The following is a 17,037-nucleotide window of genomic DNA, read 5'->3' on the forward strand; positions in this document are numbered from 1 at the left end:
TCATACCCTCTTAAGAAAACCTGATGTTGCCATGGGTCTACAGATATGGGACAAAGAAAGAAATATTTTCAATCTACATTTTACAGACCTAACAACAAAATTTAGTCTTTTTCCGAAATCCAAGGTAAAACAGTTGTTTTGACGCAATCATGCAGAAATGGAAGGGGAGCAGATTGGAGACATCAGTGAAGTTTCTGATTGATAATGACGAGGAATTTGTCACTGGCAAGTCCATAGATCTGTGTGAGTATGAAGACCCTGGTCATGAATACTATACCTTTTGGTAATAGATTTGTGATTAGAGTCAAGCTGAAATGAAATTCTGGATAAAATGTTAACTGATCAACCAAGCTACAAATTGATAACTACCCCGTCATGGGTGGTTCATTGAAAAAAAATCACTCCAGATGATTGGAGGATATAGCCTCTAACAATTAGACAATGGGCAAAATTCTCAAATTCCCTTCTATTTTGTGTCATATTGGCCCTGCTCGAACAGTACTACACTTAAGTTTCCTCTTCTCTGCAGATCTGAATAATTTACATGCAAGGAGTCCGCTTTCACAAGATTGGGATCTTGGAGAAAATGTACAATACACTGAGGCATTGAATAAGACCATCTAAAACAGATAGTAGTTTAGGAGATTTAACAATCTATAAAAGAGAGGATATAAAGAATGGAAAGGTAAACTAATAGGTCATGATGGTAAGACAGTACTTATCAAACACGGCAATCAAACTGTCAAGATTCATTCTTTATAATTAATTGGAATTACTAAAACTCAGTCTCTGACCTGTTGATGAAATAAATTAAGCACATTGTGCTGTGCTTTAAGATTAGGTTCCTAAGAACGGACAGCAGTAGATCAAGGGGTGTATAATGGTACAGTGAATAATTATGGCACACAGACACAGCTATCACATTTACTGGCTGATTTACCAGACTCGGTACTTGGATGAAACATATTCCAGTGGGGAATAGTTACAAGAAGGATACGATGATCGTCTGATAAAGAGGAAATGTTTACTGGTAAGTTTAAGTATTGGTTCAATTGGTCATGGTAAGAAAGCACAGTGCAACTACAATGAGTGCGAAAATGACTCTTACATCAGAAAATAATATACCGAAATAAAGAGCTTTAGATGATGCAGGAAGCTGCAGTGTTGGTCCTGGCAAATATGGAAGCTGCAGCTTGAAGAGATTAGAAAATGAAACAATTATCACAGAACATCTTGGAAATGGAACTAGAAGCACAGGCCCTCTGAAGTATAGGTGGCAGCCAAAAAACAAAAAAGAAAGGCAAAACTAAGGGAGTTGGACAGTTTGAAAGAGAATTTGGAGTTTATTCTGAAACTTTGTTTCAGCTATGAAATGTTCTCATGCAAAGACTTTTTGGGTGTTTTGAAGAGCAACTGGATGATACAGATATTAGGATGGACACTTCTTACAGTTAGAAAAGTAATCTTAAGAATTGTTGGAGCTTTTTTGCCATGTATTCATGGGAATTTAAGCCAATTGACATGGAAGCTGCATTATTGCAAGTCGATACATTTCAGAGAGAACTTTTAAAAAAAACTATCTAAAGACGCAACAGATGCAGAAGGAAAACTGTGCAAGCTAGACAGATGTCCATTGCCTGAATGATGCTTTCAGGGTATGCTAATTTTTGACGAGATCTGTTTCGTGGGAAACAGATTGTGCTCAATTAAAAGCAGATTCTGCAATCCTTCATTTGTACCATAAAAAGTTGCAGACATCTTCATGATGCATGTTGATTATTTATGGGGCGGCACTGCAGTATTTCAGTTGTGTGTTATTAATATGACTAGAGTTGAATTTCAAACTGGGAGTAGGCTTGCGGGGCTTAAAATTATATTGATTTAGTTATCAAGAAAAGTAGATCTGGAATAAATTCAAATCAATGATTCTATTTAGATGAAGGGAATGAAGGCATGGTAGCTAAATTTATAGATGACATAAAGAAATAGGAAAGTATATTGTGAAGACGACATACAGAGGTCGCAGATGGATGCAGGTAGGTTAAGTGAGTGGGCAAAAACCTGCCAGATTAAAAATGTGGGAAAATGTGAAATTATTCATTTTGGCAGAAGGAATAAAAAAAAGGCAAAGCATTACTAAGACAGAGAATAACTACAGAATTTTGAGGTGCAGGGGAATCTAGGTTTTTAGTGTTTGAGTCACAAAATGTTGATATGCAGGTACAGCAAGTACAAACAAAAGCCATGCAATACTACTTTTTATTATGAAAAAAACTGAATATACAAGTAAGGGTGCTATGTCTCAGTTGTACAGGGTATTAGTGAAATAGCATCTGCATGCATTTTTGGTCTCGTTATTTAAGGATATAAATGCATTGGAGGAGGTTCAGAGAAGATTTACTAGACTGATACCTGGAATGAGTAATAATTTTATGATGAAAGGTTGAACAGACTAGGGTTGGTTCCACTGGAGTCTAGAAGAGTGATGGATGACATGATTGAAGTATAGTTCAGGTCAATGACCTGTCCATCTTCTCTCCCACCTATCTGCTCCTCCCACCTCACTGACCAATCCCCACCACTACCTACCTACACTCACCTTTACTAGCTTCCCCACCCCTGACCTCATCCCAAGACGAGCAACACCCCCTCATCCCTGCCTCACTGACCTGTCTGTCTTCACTCCCACCTATCCGCTTCTGCCACCTCACTGACCAATCCCCACCACTACCTACCTGCTATCACCGCCCCCCCATTTATTTCAGAGCCCCCTTCATCTCCCCCATTTCTGAAGAAGGGTCCTGACCCGAAACATCAGCTTTCCTGCTCCTCTGATGCTGCCTGGCCTGCTGTGTTCCTCCAGTTCCACACTGTGTTATCTCAGACTCCAGCATCGGCAGTTCTTACTATTTCACATACTTAAGTTGTTTGGTTTGGGTGTCCCACCACATTTGATTGCTCCCTTCAGGTTGCTATCACTTTTAAATCTAATCATTTTGCAAATCATTATTAAAAGAAAGACTTGCATTTAGCAAGCAACATCTGCAATTTCAGGATATCTGAAAATGCTTTAAAATCAATAGAATACTTTAGAAGCGTCACTGGTCCAGTCATTGATGTCATAGAAGAAATGTGGCAGGCAACTTGCAGACTAATAAGGTCCCAAACAGCTGTGTGATAATGAGCAAATCATTTGCTTTTGTAACACTGGTTGGGGGTCCTTGTGGTACAGTGGTAGTGTCTCTACATCTGAACCAGAAGTCCTGAATTCAAGTTCCACCTGCTCCAGAGACATGTAATAACATCTCTGAATAGACCGATTAGAATATATCTTGTGACACTGGTTGACGATTAAATGATGGAGAAGTCCCATGTACTTCTTTGAAAAAGAGTCAGTGGACCTGAAAAGGGAGACAGTACATCTTGGATTTAATATTTCCTTCAAAAGACAGTGCAAATGAGAAACTTTCAAGCTCTCAACAATACCTGGGCACCTCATTCAGCACGATTTTCCCACTTTGTTCCATTAATGACAAGCTGTTGCTCTGCTCCTTTTCACCTATTTCTCACACATTCTCAGTTTAGACATAAATCTGTGTCATGTTGTAACTATCATTTCCTGAATCTAAGTGTCTAAGGAACACAATATTTTGTGAAAACCAAAAGAACTGCTGATGCTGTAAATCAGGAACAAAAACAGAAATTGCTGGAAAAGCTCAGCAGGTCTGGCCGCATCAGAACTTCTGAGGAAGGGTCACCAGACCTGAAATGTTAACGGATTTTCTCTTTACAGATGCTGCCAGACCTGCTGAGATTTTCCAGGAACTTATGTTTTTATACAAAATTTGTGAACTATTTATTACCCATTGATAACCCTAGTATGACTTTGTAAAGTCTGTGTTCTAATAAAATGTGTGTCACAAGACACATGACCCTGCTATTGCACTCCTGCTGTACCTAGTTTATTATCAAATCAAAATAAATAAACCTGTTTACTCAATTCGCAGCATGATGCAACTTTAGATCAATGTCTGGTCACTTCACCAGCAGAATCACGTGCTGGATATCAATCATCTGTAGGAATGCGTAGGTGCCCTTTGTTCAGAAGCAGATAAGAAGCTAATTTCAAGTAAAGTACAACGTTAAACACATGAACCTGGTGCTCACTAAACAGTCAATAAGTAGTTTAATCAACTTAAATTAAAGGACATCCTCCTTCTCCCCAGGCTAATTATGATTATTTATTAGTTTCTCTACTGGACTGTATGATTTACATTCTGATTATGACAGCTTACTGTTAACTAAGCATGAGCAATGTTGATTGATGCTGACCAATAAGGTTATTGTACCTTTCATGTGGAACAGCCACCATTTGTATTGAACAGAAGGGATCTGAGACAACTGTTGGTGGTACCAAAATCCGAACTCAACTGAACTTCCAGCTGAAAAGGCTAACGCCAGCAGCAATAAAAATGGCTGTTCAGTCTTTGGGATATGTGTCACTAACATGCTGCTCCTGTTTTAAAAGCATAGTGACTGCAGTAAGGTCATAATTTTAGCTCTTTGAAAGGTGGTGGTGAACCTTCTTGAACTGCTGAAGTCCATGTGGTTAGGTACCCCCACGGTGCTGCTTGGTTGCGAATCTGACTCCCTGACCATGAAAGAATGGTGATACAGGTCTGAATTGGACTGGCAAGTGATATGGAAGGAAACATACATTTGATGTTCTTGTACATTTTCTGCCATTGTCCTTCTAGGTGGTGGAGTTTGTGGGTTTGGAAAGTACTTGTCCACAAAAATATTTAAGTTCTTTTTAGCAAGTGGCTATCCCTTTTTTTGTTAACTTGTCTCATGGGATGTCAGCATCACAGGTTGGACTAACATTTATTGCCTATCCCTAGCTGTCCTTGAGAAGGTAGGTGGTGAGCTGCAACTAGAGATGGACATTAGATGTTGGCCCTGCCAACATCCTATGAGTGAATTAGGAAAAAAAAAAGGTTGATTGGCTGCCAACTCTGCTTACAAAGTTACATTTGCTACACATTATTTGCTAGACTGCAAACATATTTCCTGCATTAGAATTTTTGCAAAACCTGTTTGTGGTGTGGAAGATATACAGATTGCCAAACTTGTAGTGAGGTACAATGGTATCATATGCATTTATTGCACATCTCTAATTGTCCTGGAGAAGGTGGTGGTGAGTTGCTTTCTTGAACCACTACAATCCATGTATTCGACATATACCAACATTGCTGTTAGGTAGACAGTTCCAGGATTTTGGCCAGGCAACAGTGAAGTACAGAGATATAGTTTAAAACAGACTGGATTGTAACTTAGAGGGGAGCCTGCAGGTGATATTCCTTGGAGCCTGCTGATCTTCTAGATGGTAGAGCTCACAAGTTTGGAAGGTGCTATCAAAGGAGGCGTTATGAGTTGCTGCAGTGCATTTTACAGATGGTGTCAGTTGTGGCAGTGAGTGATTACTTTGATAGATGGATGTCAATTAAACAGGTCATCTTGTCCTGATTGATGCTGAGCTTTTTAGTATGGTTGAAGCTGGACCCATCCAGGCAAATGGGTAGTACTCCACCACGGTCCTGACTCGTGCCTTGAACATGGCACACAGGTTTTGGGAAGTCAGGATTTGAATATTTGCTGTAGAATTCCCTGCTTCTGGACATGTTCTCATAATTGTATGGCTGGTTTGATCACATTTCTGGTCAATAGCAATCCCATGGATGTTGATGGTGGAAAATGCAATGATGATAAATGCTAATGAATGTCAAGGGGAGATAGTCAGATTCTGTCTTGTTGGAGATGGTCATTGTCTGTGTGCTATGCAAGTTATTTATCATTTATCTCCAATGCGAGCAATGTTCAGATCTTGCTGCATATGGTTACAAACTCATTCAATATCTGAGATGTTACAAATGGGGGACTAAGCACTCTGAAAGTATCACTTTGGATCTTAACACTATCCTGAGGAAACCCTGTATGGCTGCCTTGAGCAGAGATAATTGACTTCCAACGACCACAACCACTATCCTTTGCAAATACCTACATTTAGGTGCTTTGCTTCTGATATCCATCACCTCAATTTTGCTAGGGCTTCTTGATCAGAATAGTTGTTACACAGTAAAGATGTTTAAATGGTATTCCTGATTGAATTTTTTTTGCTTAATGAGTACTTTTTTGGCATTCAACTGAAATTGAGTTTCACTTCGAAAGAAAGTTGTACCTTGAGCCAGGCAAGACTGTAAAATGTTTTGGTTTACAAACAATTAAAGTGTTTTAACACCAAAATCATAAAGGCAGGGGCTTGACTTGTTTTTCAAAAAAAATTCTTGTTCAAGTACTAAAGATTAAACTCTGAACGTAAGAGCATTGCATGAAATTTTGGACAAATTGTGAACTCAAAACACATTCGGCACATTAATACCGACGTATCGCAATATTCTTTCCTATCTAACAACCGGTTTTCAAATTCATAAATCTAGTTTTTGCAACAGAAAAAAGCTTTGCTGCTCTGATCCTGCACCCATCACCATAATGTCTGCACTGAGAATAACACTTCTAAATCAGTCACCAAATTTAAACACAAAGAAACCATGAAATAACAAGGAAATATGCACGAAAGTAGCCCAACAAACAATTTTCTCAGAAGTAAGGTAATTACTTCATTGCTTCATTACAGTGACATTGAGATTGGTTCTCTATCCTTAATTCAGGTGTTTTGCTTCTGACTATATAGAATAAGCATCTTAACAGCTTTCATTTAATTTTGATATTTTGGAATAAATCATTTCAAGAAATCAAGATCAAAGAATATAGGGGAGAAACTGTTGGCTAACAATTACGCAGGTGTTAAAGAGAGTTTCGTTTTGGTCTGGCCAACTGTACATATATTTGTCACACGGCAGATTGCTGACACTTTTTACATAATAAATGCGCTGGGAAATGTCAACTCTCCCAAATATCAACAGCAGGGTTTTAAAAATCATCGATTGTGGATCCCCCATTGCGTTCAACAAAGACTCTTCCTGCAAATGTCTGCTATTTGCTCACTCTATTTTTCCTGCCTTGCTTCCACTCTGCCTCTCTTTGCGTTTAGCTCAGACTTGCTATTTCTAACTTCTTGCCCTTATCTGTTCTCGTATTTCTATCACGAAAATAAAAGTATATTTCCTTTTAATTAAATTAATGTGACCCTGCAGTAATCCTGTTAGTGTTGTTTTTGCAATCATTTGAATGTTGGAAATCTTTGAAAATATACTGACATCAGAAAGTTGTTCTGGAGGAGGATCACTGGACCAACATTAATTTTGTGGAGAGAAATCAGAGTTAGTGTTTTGATCCCAAATGTTAACTCTGATTTCCCTCCACAGATGCTACCAGACCTGCTGAGCTTTTCCAGCAATTTCTAATTTTGTCTCTGATTTACAGCATCTGCAGTTCTTTTGGTTTTTATCTAATATTAACTCTGTTTTCTCTCCACAGATACTGCCAGACCTGCTGAGTTTCCTCCAGCAATTGCTGTTTTTGTTTCAGATTTCCAGCAACTGCAGTTCTTTAGTTTTCTTGTTTAGAAAGTTGCTTTATTGTTATGAACCCTGGCTATCTTTCATTGTCATCTTATTGATGGGCTTTCTACTGACGGAGCCAGTGGTAAAAGTGGATTTTCTTTCATTGGAAAATGTCCTCATGTACAGTGCTTGCATCCACAAAAGGAAATATGATTTCTATGTCCACCTTGAGAAGACCATTCAGGATCCTGTATGCTTCAATCAACACTTCTCTTCTAAACTCCATTGGAAACAAGCTCAGCCTATTCAAACTGCCTTTAAAAGACAAAACACTCATTGCAGGTACCAAGCCAGTAAGGCTCCCCTAAACCGCACTGTGTATTTGCATTTCCCTGAAACAGAGAGACCAAAACTCCACACAGTATTCAAGGTTTGGCCTCACTCATACGACTGAAGCATAACATCCTGACTTTTACTTGCAACTCCTCTTGCAATAAAGGATAGTATCCTATTAGCCTTCCGGATTACATGCAGTTCCTGAATATGAACCTTTCGTGTTGCATCCACCAGAAGAGCTAGATCCCTCTGCAGCTTGGAATTCTGCAGTTTTTGTTCATTTAGGTAAACTTCAGCTTTGTCATTCTTCCTACCAAATTTAAAAATTTTCATTTTCCCAGATCATACTCTTTCTGCTTGATCTCTCTCTCTGCTCTCAACCTATCTGTACCCATTCACAAACTTCTTGCATATTGTTCATAACATATTTTCTTATCTGTCTTGGTTTCATCCCTGAATTGAGCTACCATGCCTTCGCTCCCCTCAACTAAGCCATTAATTTGAATTCTAAGAAGCTGAGGCCCCAGAACAGATTTCAGTGGGACTCCACTTGTCTCATCCTGCCAATCAGACAAGGAACAAATTACGCATTTTCTGTTTCTGCCAGTCAGTTAATTTTCTATTTGTGCTAATATCTGGCCTGCTACATCGTGAGCTTTTATTTTCCACATTAGCCTTTGATCTGGCACCTTATTAAATACCTTCTGATAATCCAAGTACATTTATTAAACAATCTCCTCTTTACCTACAACATGTTACTCTTTCAAAGAACTCCAACAGGATTTCTCTTTCAAGAAACCATGCTGACTCTTCCTGATTACCTTGCATTTTTGTCAGTTATAACCTCTTTAATGATTCTAACACCTCCTCCATGACAGACATTAAGCTAACCGGCCAATTTCTGGTTTTCTGCCTCCCTCCCTTCTTGCAAAGAAGGGCGAAATTTGTTACTTTCCCATCTGATGGAACCTTTTTCGAATTTAAGGAATTTTGAAATATCAACAACTTCATTGGCCACCTCTTTTAAGGCCCCAGGATGAAGTCCGTCTGGATCCAGTGATTGTCAGCCAACAGCTCCAAAATTTGCTCACTGCCACTTCCCTAGTGATTCGGATTTTGCTAAGGTCTTCTTTTCCTATTACTTCCTGATTTACATCTATTACTGGAATGCTTTTTGTACCCCTCTACAGTGAAGGTAGAAGCAACATACTTGCTCATTTCAACCGCAGCTTCTTTATTTTTTATAATTGACTCCCCATTCTCACTGTATAGACGACAAACACCCATACTACATACTCTCTTCCTTTTTAAATACGTGTAAAAACCCATGCCATTCATTTTCACATTTCTTGCTAGCTTCCCCTTAAACTCTGATTTCCTTTTTAACCTTTCAGTCAACCTCTGACATTCTTTACATTCTGACCAATTATCTGACCTGCATCTTTTGTGCGGTTTTATGTTTTCTCCTAAAGTTTGTTTCTTTCCCTAACTTCCTTGGTTAACCATGGATGCTGGGTGTTCCCTTAGAATTTTACTTTACAGTAGGAATATGTTTAATCTGAGTATTCTGAAATAGTCCTTTAAAAGTCTGCCACTGTACCTCAATTGATTTACCCCCAAACTAGTCTGCCAGCTCAATTCAGTTGGCTTGGCTTTTTGCCCACAGGGTTTCCCTTATTTACGTTTACAATACAAGTCAGTGACTCAATCTTCTCTCTTTCAAACTGGTTGTAAAATACAATCATATTGAGATTGGTGCTACCAAGCAGTGCCTTTACTCTGAGGTCATTAATCAATCCTGTCGTTCTGTGCAATGCCAAATCTAAGATAACCGGCTCTCTGCTTGGTTCCAGAACGTGCTGTTCTAAGAAACTCCCTGCATGGTTCTCTTGAACTGCACGTTAGTTTATAGTGACTCATGACCAAGGAAACCCAAGTCTTTTTGTACATCAGTACATCTCAATCTTTTCCATTCAAGAAATATTTGGATGACTAGGCTGATTCAAGAAAAGGTGCAAACAAATTGAATAATAAAAAAATGTTTTCACACACTTACTGCATCACCTGGTTTTCATTTGTTTTGTTGACAAAGTCTTTTTACAGGCAAATTGAGATACTCGGGGACCTCCTTGGCTATCTCAAAACTCTGCTTAACACAGACTTGTAGGCAGGCCTCTGCAAGTTGATGTATTTAGTAAAGAACAGATTGCACGACAATTTTTTGAAAAAGCTGCTTAGCTCAATGGAATGTTCGCAATAATTTTTTTCAATCTTCGTAAAAGTACAACAAAAGGCTAAAGCATTGTTTACAGTGAAAGAGAAAAATCAATATTTGTGCGATGAAAGCATGGAATCAAAGAACCACAACAAGTATTGTCCCAAGCGCAATGACTAGATTTGAATTGGTAGCAATTCAATGGCTAAACATTTATCTAAACAATGTGATTCATGAATTAACGTAATGTCAAATTATTCAGTCTCAAAACACAGGCAGTCTTCATTGCAACAACTTGTACTGATGTCATAGGATAAATTATATGCAAATGTTAAGTGTGAGAGTGGGCTTCCAGAGAGCTTGGGTCTAATGCCATAATTCCTTTTTCTCAATGCCTGCCTGATCTATATTTACTAGTTCATTAAGTTGTATACCAAGAACATAGCAATATAGGATTATATGTGCTATACAGCACAGAAACAGGCCAATCATCACAACCAGCCATGCCAATCTTCATGTCCACTTGAACCATTTCCTATCCTTTTACATCTAAATCTATCAGGGTAGCCATCTATTTATTTGTCCCTCAGGCTTGCCTGGCTTTCCCTTAATGGCAGTATAGAACTCACGTCAACTATTCCTGATGGTAGTAAGCTCCATGCTTTCACCAGTCCTTAGGTGAACAAGTTTTTTCTTTGCTTTATGCCTATCTTATATTGATGGTCTCTGGTTATGCTCTTCTCCACAACAGGAAACTCATTCTGTAACCAATCTAACAAAACATTTCACCATTTTCAAGGTCACCCTCCAGTCTCTTGTTTTCAACAGAGAGGAGATCCATCTTGTCAATTCTTTCTTGAAACGTACACCCATGTCTTCCCGGTTTCATTCTTGTCACCTTTTCTACACACTCTCCAATGCATCTATATAGTTTTCATGATAAAGTACTTAGGGTGTCAGTTAGCTCAGTTGGCTAGATGGCTGCTTTGCAAAGTAGAATAATGCCTATACAGTTAAGGTAAACATGAAGGTGCTCGTTCTCAACCTCTCCCATGGCCTGAGGTATGGTGATCAGCAGTTTTTGTTCTCTAATGAAAGAGCAGCCTATGATTTGGGAGGACTATGGCAACTTTGCCTTTACTCCAAGAATAATTTAATCAAGATCTGATGCAGGTTTGGAAAACTCCTATAATCTTCAGTTGCATCCTTCTAAAACATAAACCCTAAAGCCTGGTTTGTCTTTTTTATGTGTGGTGTTGCTAATTTCTGGCGCAACTTTGAATAATTAATGTATTTGTACTACAAGATTCCTTGTTTCTCTGACCCTAACTGTGGGTGGAAACCGGAGCACCTGACAGAAACCCATGCAGACACAGGGAGAATGGCACCCATTGTTGGAACTGAACCCGGGTGCCTGGTTCTGTCAGGCAGCAGTGCTAACCACTGAGCCACTGTCCTTTCCTAAAGTTGGGGAAAGTTTGTGAAAATGGGCATCATGGAGAGTGCAATAAAGGGTCACTTGCATTCTTTTTGCTTAAACATCCATTGTGAATAATGTCAGATCATATCAGAGCATGAGGAAGCCTTCAGAATCCAACATAGGTCTTTGGCTCTTTATTGCTCAATGGTTGGACCCCCATTTTACTTGGACATCTGAAACTAGATTGCATGAAGATGAAACAACTTTTGCATTGTGAACCCATAAAGTGAATAGTGAAATACAGCAAATAGCTTCTGAATTTCACGTATCCGATGGGAGCAGAAGCATTTGTCCTAGATCAAGTGTTGCAGACTGGCATAATCTGAAATCCAGGGCTACATGCTAAGGTACACATTAAAGCTTTTTGAAAGGCCACTATCTAAGGTCTTTTAGCCATAGTGTACCACTGGGTTGGATATATGCTTGCATATAGTAAATGTCACAGATATTACAAATGCTTTGAAGGCACCTAAAAGGGAAACATATTCAATGCACAAAAGTTGTACTGTATGACAGAGAATGCAATATGCAACTTGAAATGGTTTGGAATGTGCTTATAACTCTAGTAGTACATTTTTGCAAAAAAATCAGCTGGGTGATTCACCGCCATTCCTTCATTTTTATGTTCAGTTTCTTTGCTTATCATGTTTAAAATTTACAACAGTAAACCATGTTGAGGTAACTTCTTGTTCTGTAAATGAGTGGATTTTGCATTTCTCCTTGTGAGATGCCAGTGCAAATACAAGCGCTAAGTCAGGACAGGGGAATCTAGGTCTCCGTGTCAGTAACAAAAGATAATGCAGGGCCATCAAAAGTGCAAATATATTTTAATTCTTATCCAGAACAGAGATAATATGCTAGTAAAGCAACAAACACAGGGCTAATCATCTGGTGTCATAGCACACATACAGCTCCCTCTTTGAATGTATGGAGTCTGAAGACTACAATGTGAAAACCTATACTGCTAAACATTCTACTGGGTTTTCTCTAACACTAGCACAGCAGAACCCTCTTTACCTCCTTCCACAAGCCTCTAGTTTCCAGACTCGGATTTCACAGTCTTCCGACTCCGGCGTACAAATTATGCCGGAGAAAATTATTTTCAGCTTTCCAGTTATGCATTTCAAAACTATTGGGAATCATTGGCAGTTCCTAGTTAAGGTATTATTTTTACACTGCATGATTGTAAGTTAAAATACAAATCTAAGAATTTGAATGCAGTTTGGTGAAGATGGACACTGTATCTTGAGAGGATAATGAGAAGTGCCAACTTATTTCCATTTTCTCCTCTATCTTCCTAAAACCAGCTGAAACTTCTCACACAGAGGACACAGTACCCCTTGCTGTTCCTTCCTGTGGTAGGAAAGAAACAACAAAAATTGGAGAAAGAAGAAAGGAAACATTTTTGCGTGCACCCGCAAAGGAGAACTACTAAGGTCTTCCTTGTCCTCAAAAACTGAGAAATACCCAGCTTGTAAAGATTTACTGATAAGTGCCTACATCCAAAATATTAACCTGTGGTTCTCTTTACAGATGTTGACTGACCTGCTGTGTATTTCAAATACCTCTTACCTTCCAAACACTGTGTGCTTCTTGTCTAGGTAGACACATGAGCGGAATGTAATGAAGCTGAGAAGACAAAAGAGTTTTAAAAAAAGGTCTTCAACCAGAATCAACATTTGTAAAAATAAAAACCGAAAGAATTGAGTTCTGAGGAAGAGTCACTGGACCCAAAACGTTAACTCTCATTTTGTAAAAATATCTTGTTCAACTGAGGTTGTTGCCGAGCTGGCTTGTTCGTTCTGACGTTTTGTCACCATGGTAGGTGACATTATCAGCGAAGCCTCTGATGAAGCAATGTTATTCTACTCCGCTTGGAATTTATACTGTCCGGTCTGTTATGGTGAGTCGTGTCATTTCCGGTTTTGATCTGTATGGGTTTGTATATGGGGTCCAATTCTATATGTTTGTTGATTGCATTTTGGGTGGAGAACCATGCCTCTAGGAATTTCCGTGCGTGTCTATGTTTGGCTTGGGCTGCCATGGTTAGGTTACATTCCTAGAGGCTCTCCACCCTTTACGCAATCAACAAACACATAGTATTGGACCCCATATACAAACCAATACAGAACAAAACCAGAAATGACACTACTCACCAAAACGAAGCAGACAGTATAAATTCCAAGCCGAGCAGAATAACACCACTTCACCGTAGGCTTCACTGATGATGTCACCTAGCATGGTGACGGAACGTTTGAATGAAAACAAGCCAGCTCAGCAAGCAAGTCAACAACCTCACCCACAACCCGAGCTACAGATCTATGCCAACACTTTGATCTTGTTCAACTTCAAAGGTGCAGTATAGCTTTAATCTGAAAATAGACTGAAACTGTTAAAAAAATTGCAAAATGCTAACTGTGTACGCGCACCAGGTAGGAACTAATTAAATTTTTAAAAATATTGCAGCAAAAAAAGGTCCAGGTTTAGATAATCTTAAAAAGAAATACTTAACATACATAAGCCAGAAACTACATTTTCCGTAGTTAAAGCTGAAGAGACTTTACCTTTAACAAAGATTAAAGAAACACTTTTTGGCCATTACATATCGATTCTCAAAAACGCTTCCATTTATAGTGTTATAAGCTTCAAAACAAAACCCATTATCAGCTGTTCTGTACTGTAGACAATTGATGGAAGAGAAGGCACTGAAAAGTAAGCCTATTTATTTTGAATGAAGATGTTAAACATTTGGATCTGGTTGTACGAAATTTAATGATGTTACAACGGCTTCCAATTTGATTGTTTTAAGGGAGATGTGGAGTCCAGCACTGAACTCATTTCTTTCATTACATTTCCCAATATCCATTTGGTGAAACAAGTTTTACTGCTGTGTATTACGCTGTGGTTATCTATTAAGATTTCTAAATATTTTATTTTGCAAAGCATTGTGGGCAAAGGAAGTGCTCACATGATAAATGAGAATCAGATTTCCTACAGTCTTATAACGTAGTTCTTTACTTAATCCCATATACATAAAAAGCAGAACAGTTCTACTTAAACATGAAATTATAAGTGCAGTGTAGGCTTGCACAATGTATGTCTAATCTATCAAGAAATAATATGTGCATATTTCTGATTTTCTAAACATTTTTCAACAAAATAGTTTGCAATGATCTTGCTGACTTGAGGGACTAGAGTAAATAGAGACTGCTGAACAATTACTTACAACTGCGACTTGTTGGTGTTGGGTCCTGAGTTGGCCATGCTAAGGATGCCTCGCCCTGCATGTGACAGGTTGTGTTTGAACTCATCCTTGAAAGGTTTTCCCCAGTATGATTCTCCACCTGGAGACAGAAAGGGAGAAACATATTGGCATAAAGTTTGAATGAAAGTTCATAAATTTGATACATTAATTCTGCTTCTCCCTCCATTGTTACTGCTAGATCTGCTGAGCATTTCTAATATTTTATTTTTATTTCAAATTTTCATCATCTTGCCTTTGATATCACCATGTTTATTACTGGGACTTACAATAACAAGCAGTTCACATTGTACGCAATGAGCGGAAGAAATATCTTTGCAGGTTTTGTGGAATTATTGCAACGGAAAGTCTCACAATTCTGTACTGTTGCTCTCCCAAACATACAAGTGGACGAGGAATGTCAGAAATGTTCTAAAGTGACATATACCATTGTTTCTTTCAAGTAATAATTATAATCAACGTGAGAAGTCAAAGCATAAGAGTAACTACTAATTCTATAATTAATAAGATGATGCACTTTTAAATGTACTGTTTCGTTTTAGAATGCATGGTTGAAAAATACTGGCTTACTGGCTATTGCAGGCACATCAATGTAAATGTTATCCAACAATGCCAAAAAGAGGTGGTGTTTAGCAAAACCTTCCTATTCCAGTGGCTGTTGCAGTGTTCAAATACTAGAGACTGCAATTTCACTGATACAACATACATCAGAATGATTCTGATAGCTAATTTTTATCTGATAAATCATGGGCATCACTTCACCAAACAAATGTTGCTAATTAGCTTTGAGACTGTCAGAATTTACAGTCTGTTAGTTGCATTTCACTGCTCACTGAGGCTATAATGGGCCACATAATGTTGAATTTTGCCCACGAATGATGTTAATTCTGTCTAGATCTTTTGTAGAATAATTGATAGAGATTAACTACTACAATTAGTCCATAACAATTCAAATGTTCTACAAAAATTCAGTCCATTAAAAAACATACACATACTAAGACAGATTCATCCATGGCTCATTCAAGAAGTTAAGGATTATATCAAATTAAAAGAATCAGCTCACAGTATTGGAGAGGAACAGTACCAAGTCTAAGGATTGAGGCTGTTTTAGAAGACAAAGGGCCAACAAATGTTGTTAAAAAGGGGAAAAGAAAGAAGAGAAAACTAGCCAGGATTTTAAAAAACAAATTTAAAGAATGTTTAAAAACAGATAAAGAAGAACAGAATAGCTAAAGTAAATGTTGGTCCCTTACAACTAGAGATAACAGAAATTATCATGAGGGATGAGGAAATTACAGATACATGGAACAATGTTATGTGACCAGGTTCACATTGGAAGACACAAGTTGTGTACCAGAAATAGAAAGTAACCTAAGAGATGAAAAGAGTGAGGAATTGAAGATAATTAATATGAATTGAAAAAAAGTACTGGATAAACTTATGGAGCCAAAATCCAATAAATCCCTCGGTCCTGCTGCCACACATCTTAGAGTTTTTAAAAGAATAGTGGATACCCTAACCATCATTTTCCAAAATTCCCTAGATTCAGGAAAGGTAACACTAGACTGGATGTTGACAAATGTAACCGCTTTTCAGGAAAGGAGGGAGAGAGAAAACCAGGAACTGTAAGTCAATTGGCTTGGCGTCAGTCATTAATAATAGATGCTAGCATTTCACCAAAGACTTATAAATAGACATAGAAAAGCAGATAATAATTAGAACAAGTCACCAGAAATCCTTTTTTACCAAATTTATTGGACAGATTCAATAGTCTGTATAGTCTAATCCAGCCCCTATTTCATGTGTTTGTGCGGAATATGCTGCCTGACAATGGTGATTGTCCAGATCAGTTGTGGCAGACTAAGTGTGGGGCAAAGATGGGGAAGTGGGAATAACTGAATCACTCTTGTAGAAGTCCAGAATTGACTCAACTAGTTGATTAGACTATTTCTGTGTTGTAGCTGTTCTATGATTCTACCGCGTCTTTTACATTTTGCCGAGAGACTACGAATTGCTGGAGGACCGCTGTGACAATGGTGCAAGGATGTCAATAGCTGAGATCTTATGGAAGACTAGCACAATGTTTTGTTTCTGATCTAATTAAAGAAAATACCACAAAGATAATATGCAAAAGATGAGAAAGAAATGGGATAAATTAGAGTTAAACAGGCACTGAAAAGGAAATAAAGAGAAAAGGGTGAATTGAGATGGAATGAAAAGG

The 17,037-nt window shown here is 38.2% G+C and overlaps 1 protein-coding gene across 1 annotated transcript in view; it reads right to left on the reverse strand.

Moving 5' to 3' along the window:
- LOC109923442 (RING-type E3 ubiquitin-protein ligase PPIL2-like) overlaps positions 1–14,893 on the reverse strand; it is a 76,835-nt gene extending 61,942 nt beyond the window's left edge. The window contains exons 1-2 of the mRNA XM_048611552.1: positions 14,781–14,893; positions 13,127–13,183 (exon numbers count right to left, since the gene is read on the reverse strand). Coding sequence (XP_048467509.1) covers positions 13,127–13,183; positions 14,781–14,818 — 95 coding nt within the window. The 5' untranslated portion in view covers positions 14,819–14,893. The remainder of the gene's footprint in view (positions 1–13,126; positions 13,184–14,780) is intronic.
- Between the last annotated feature and the right edge of the window lie 2,144 nt (positions 14,894–17,037).

This window comes from Rhincodon typus, chromosome 24, assembly GCF_021869965.1.
Source record: "Rhincodon typus isolate 14 chromosome 24, sRhiTyp1.1, whole genome shotgun sequence".
Classification (NCBI taxonomy): Eukaryota; Metazoa; Chordata; class Chondrichthyes; order Orectolobiformes; family Rhincodontidae; genus Rhincodon; species Rhincodon typus.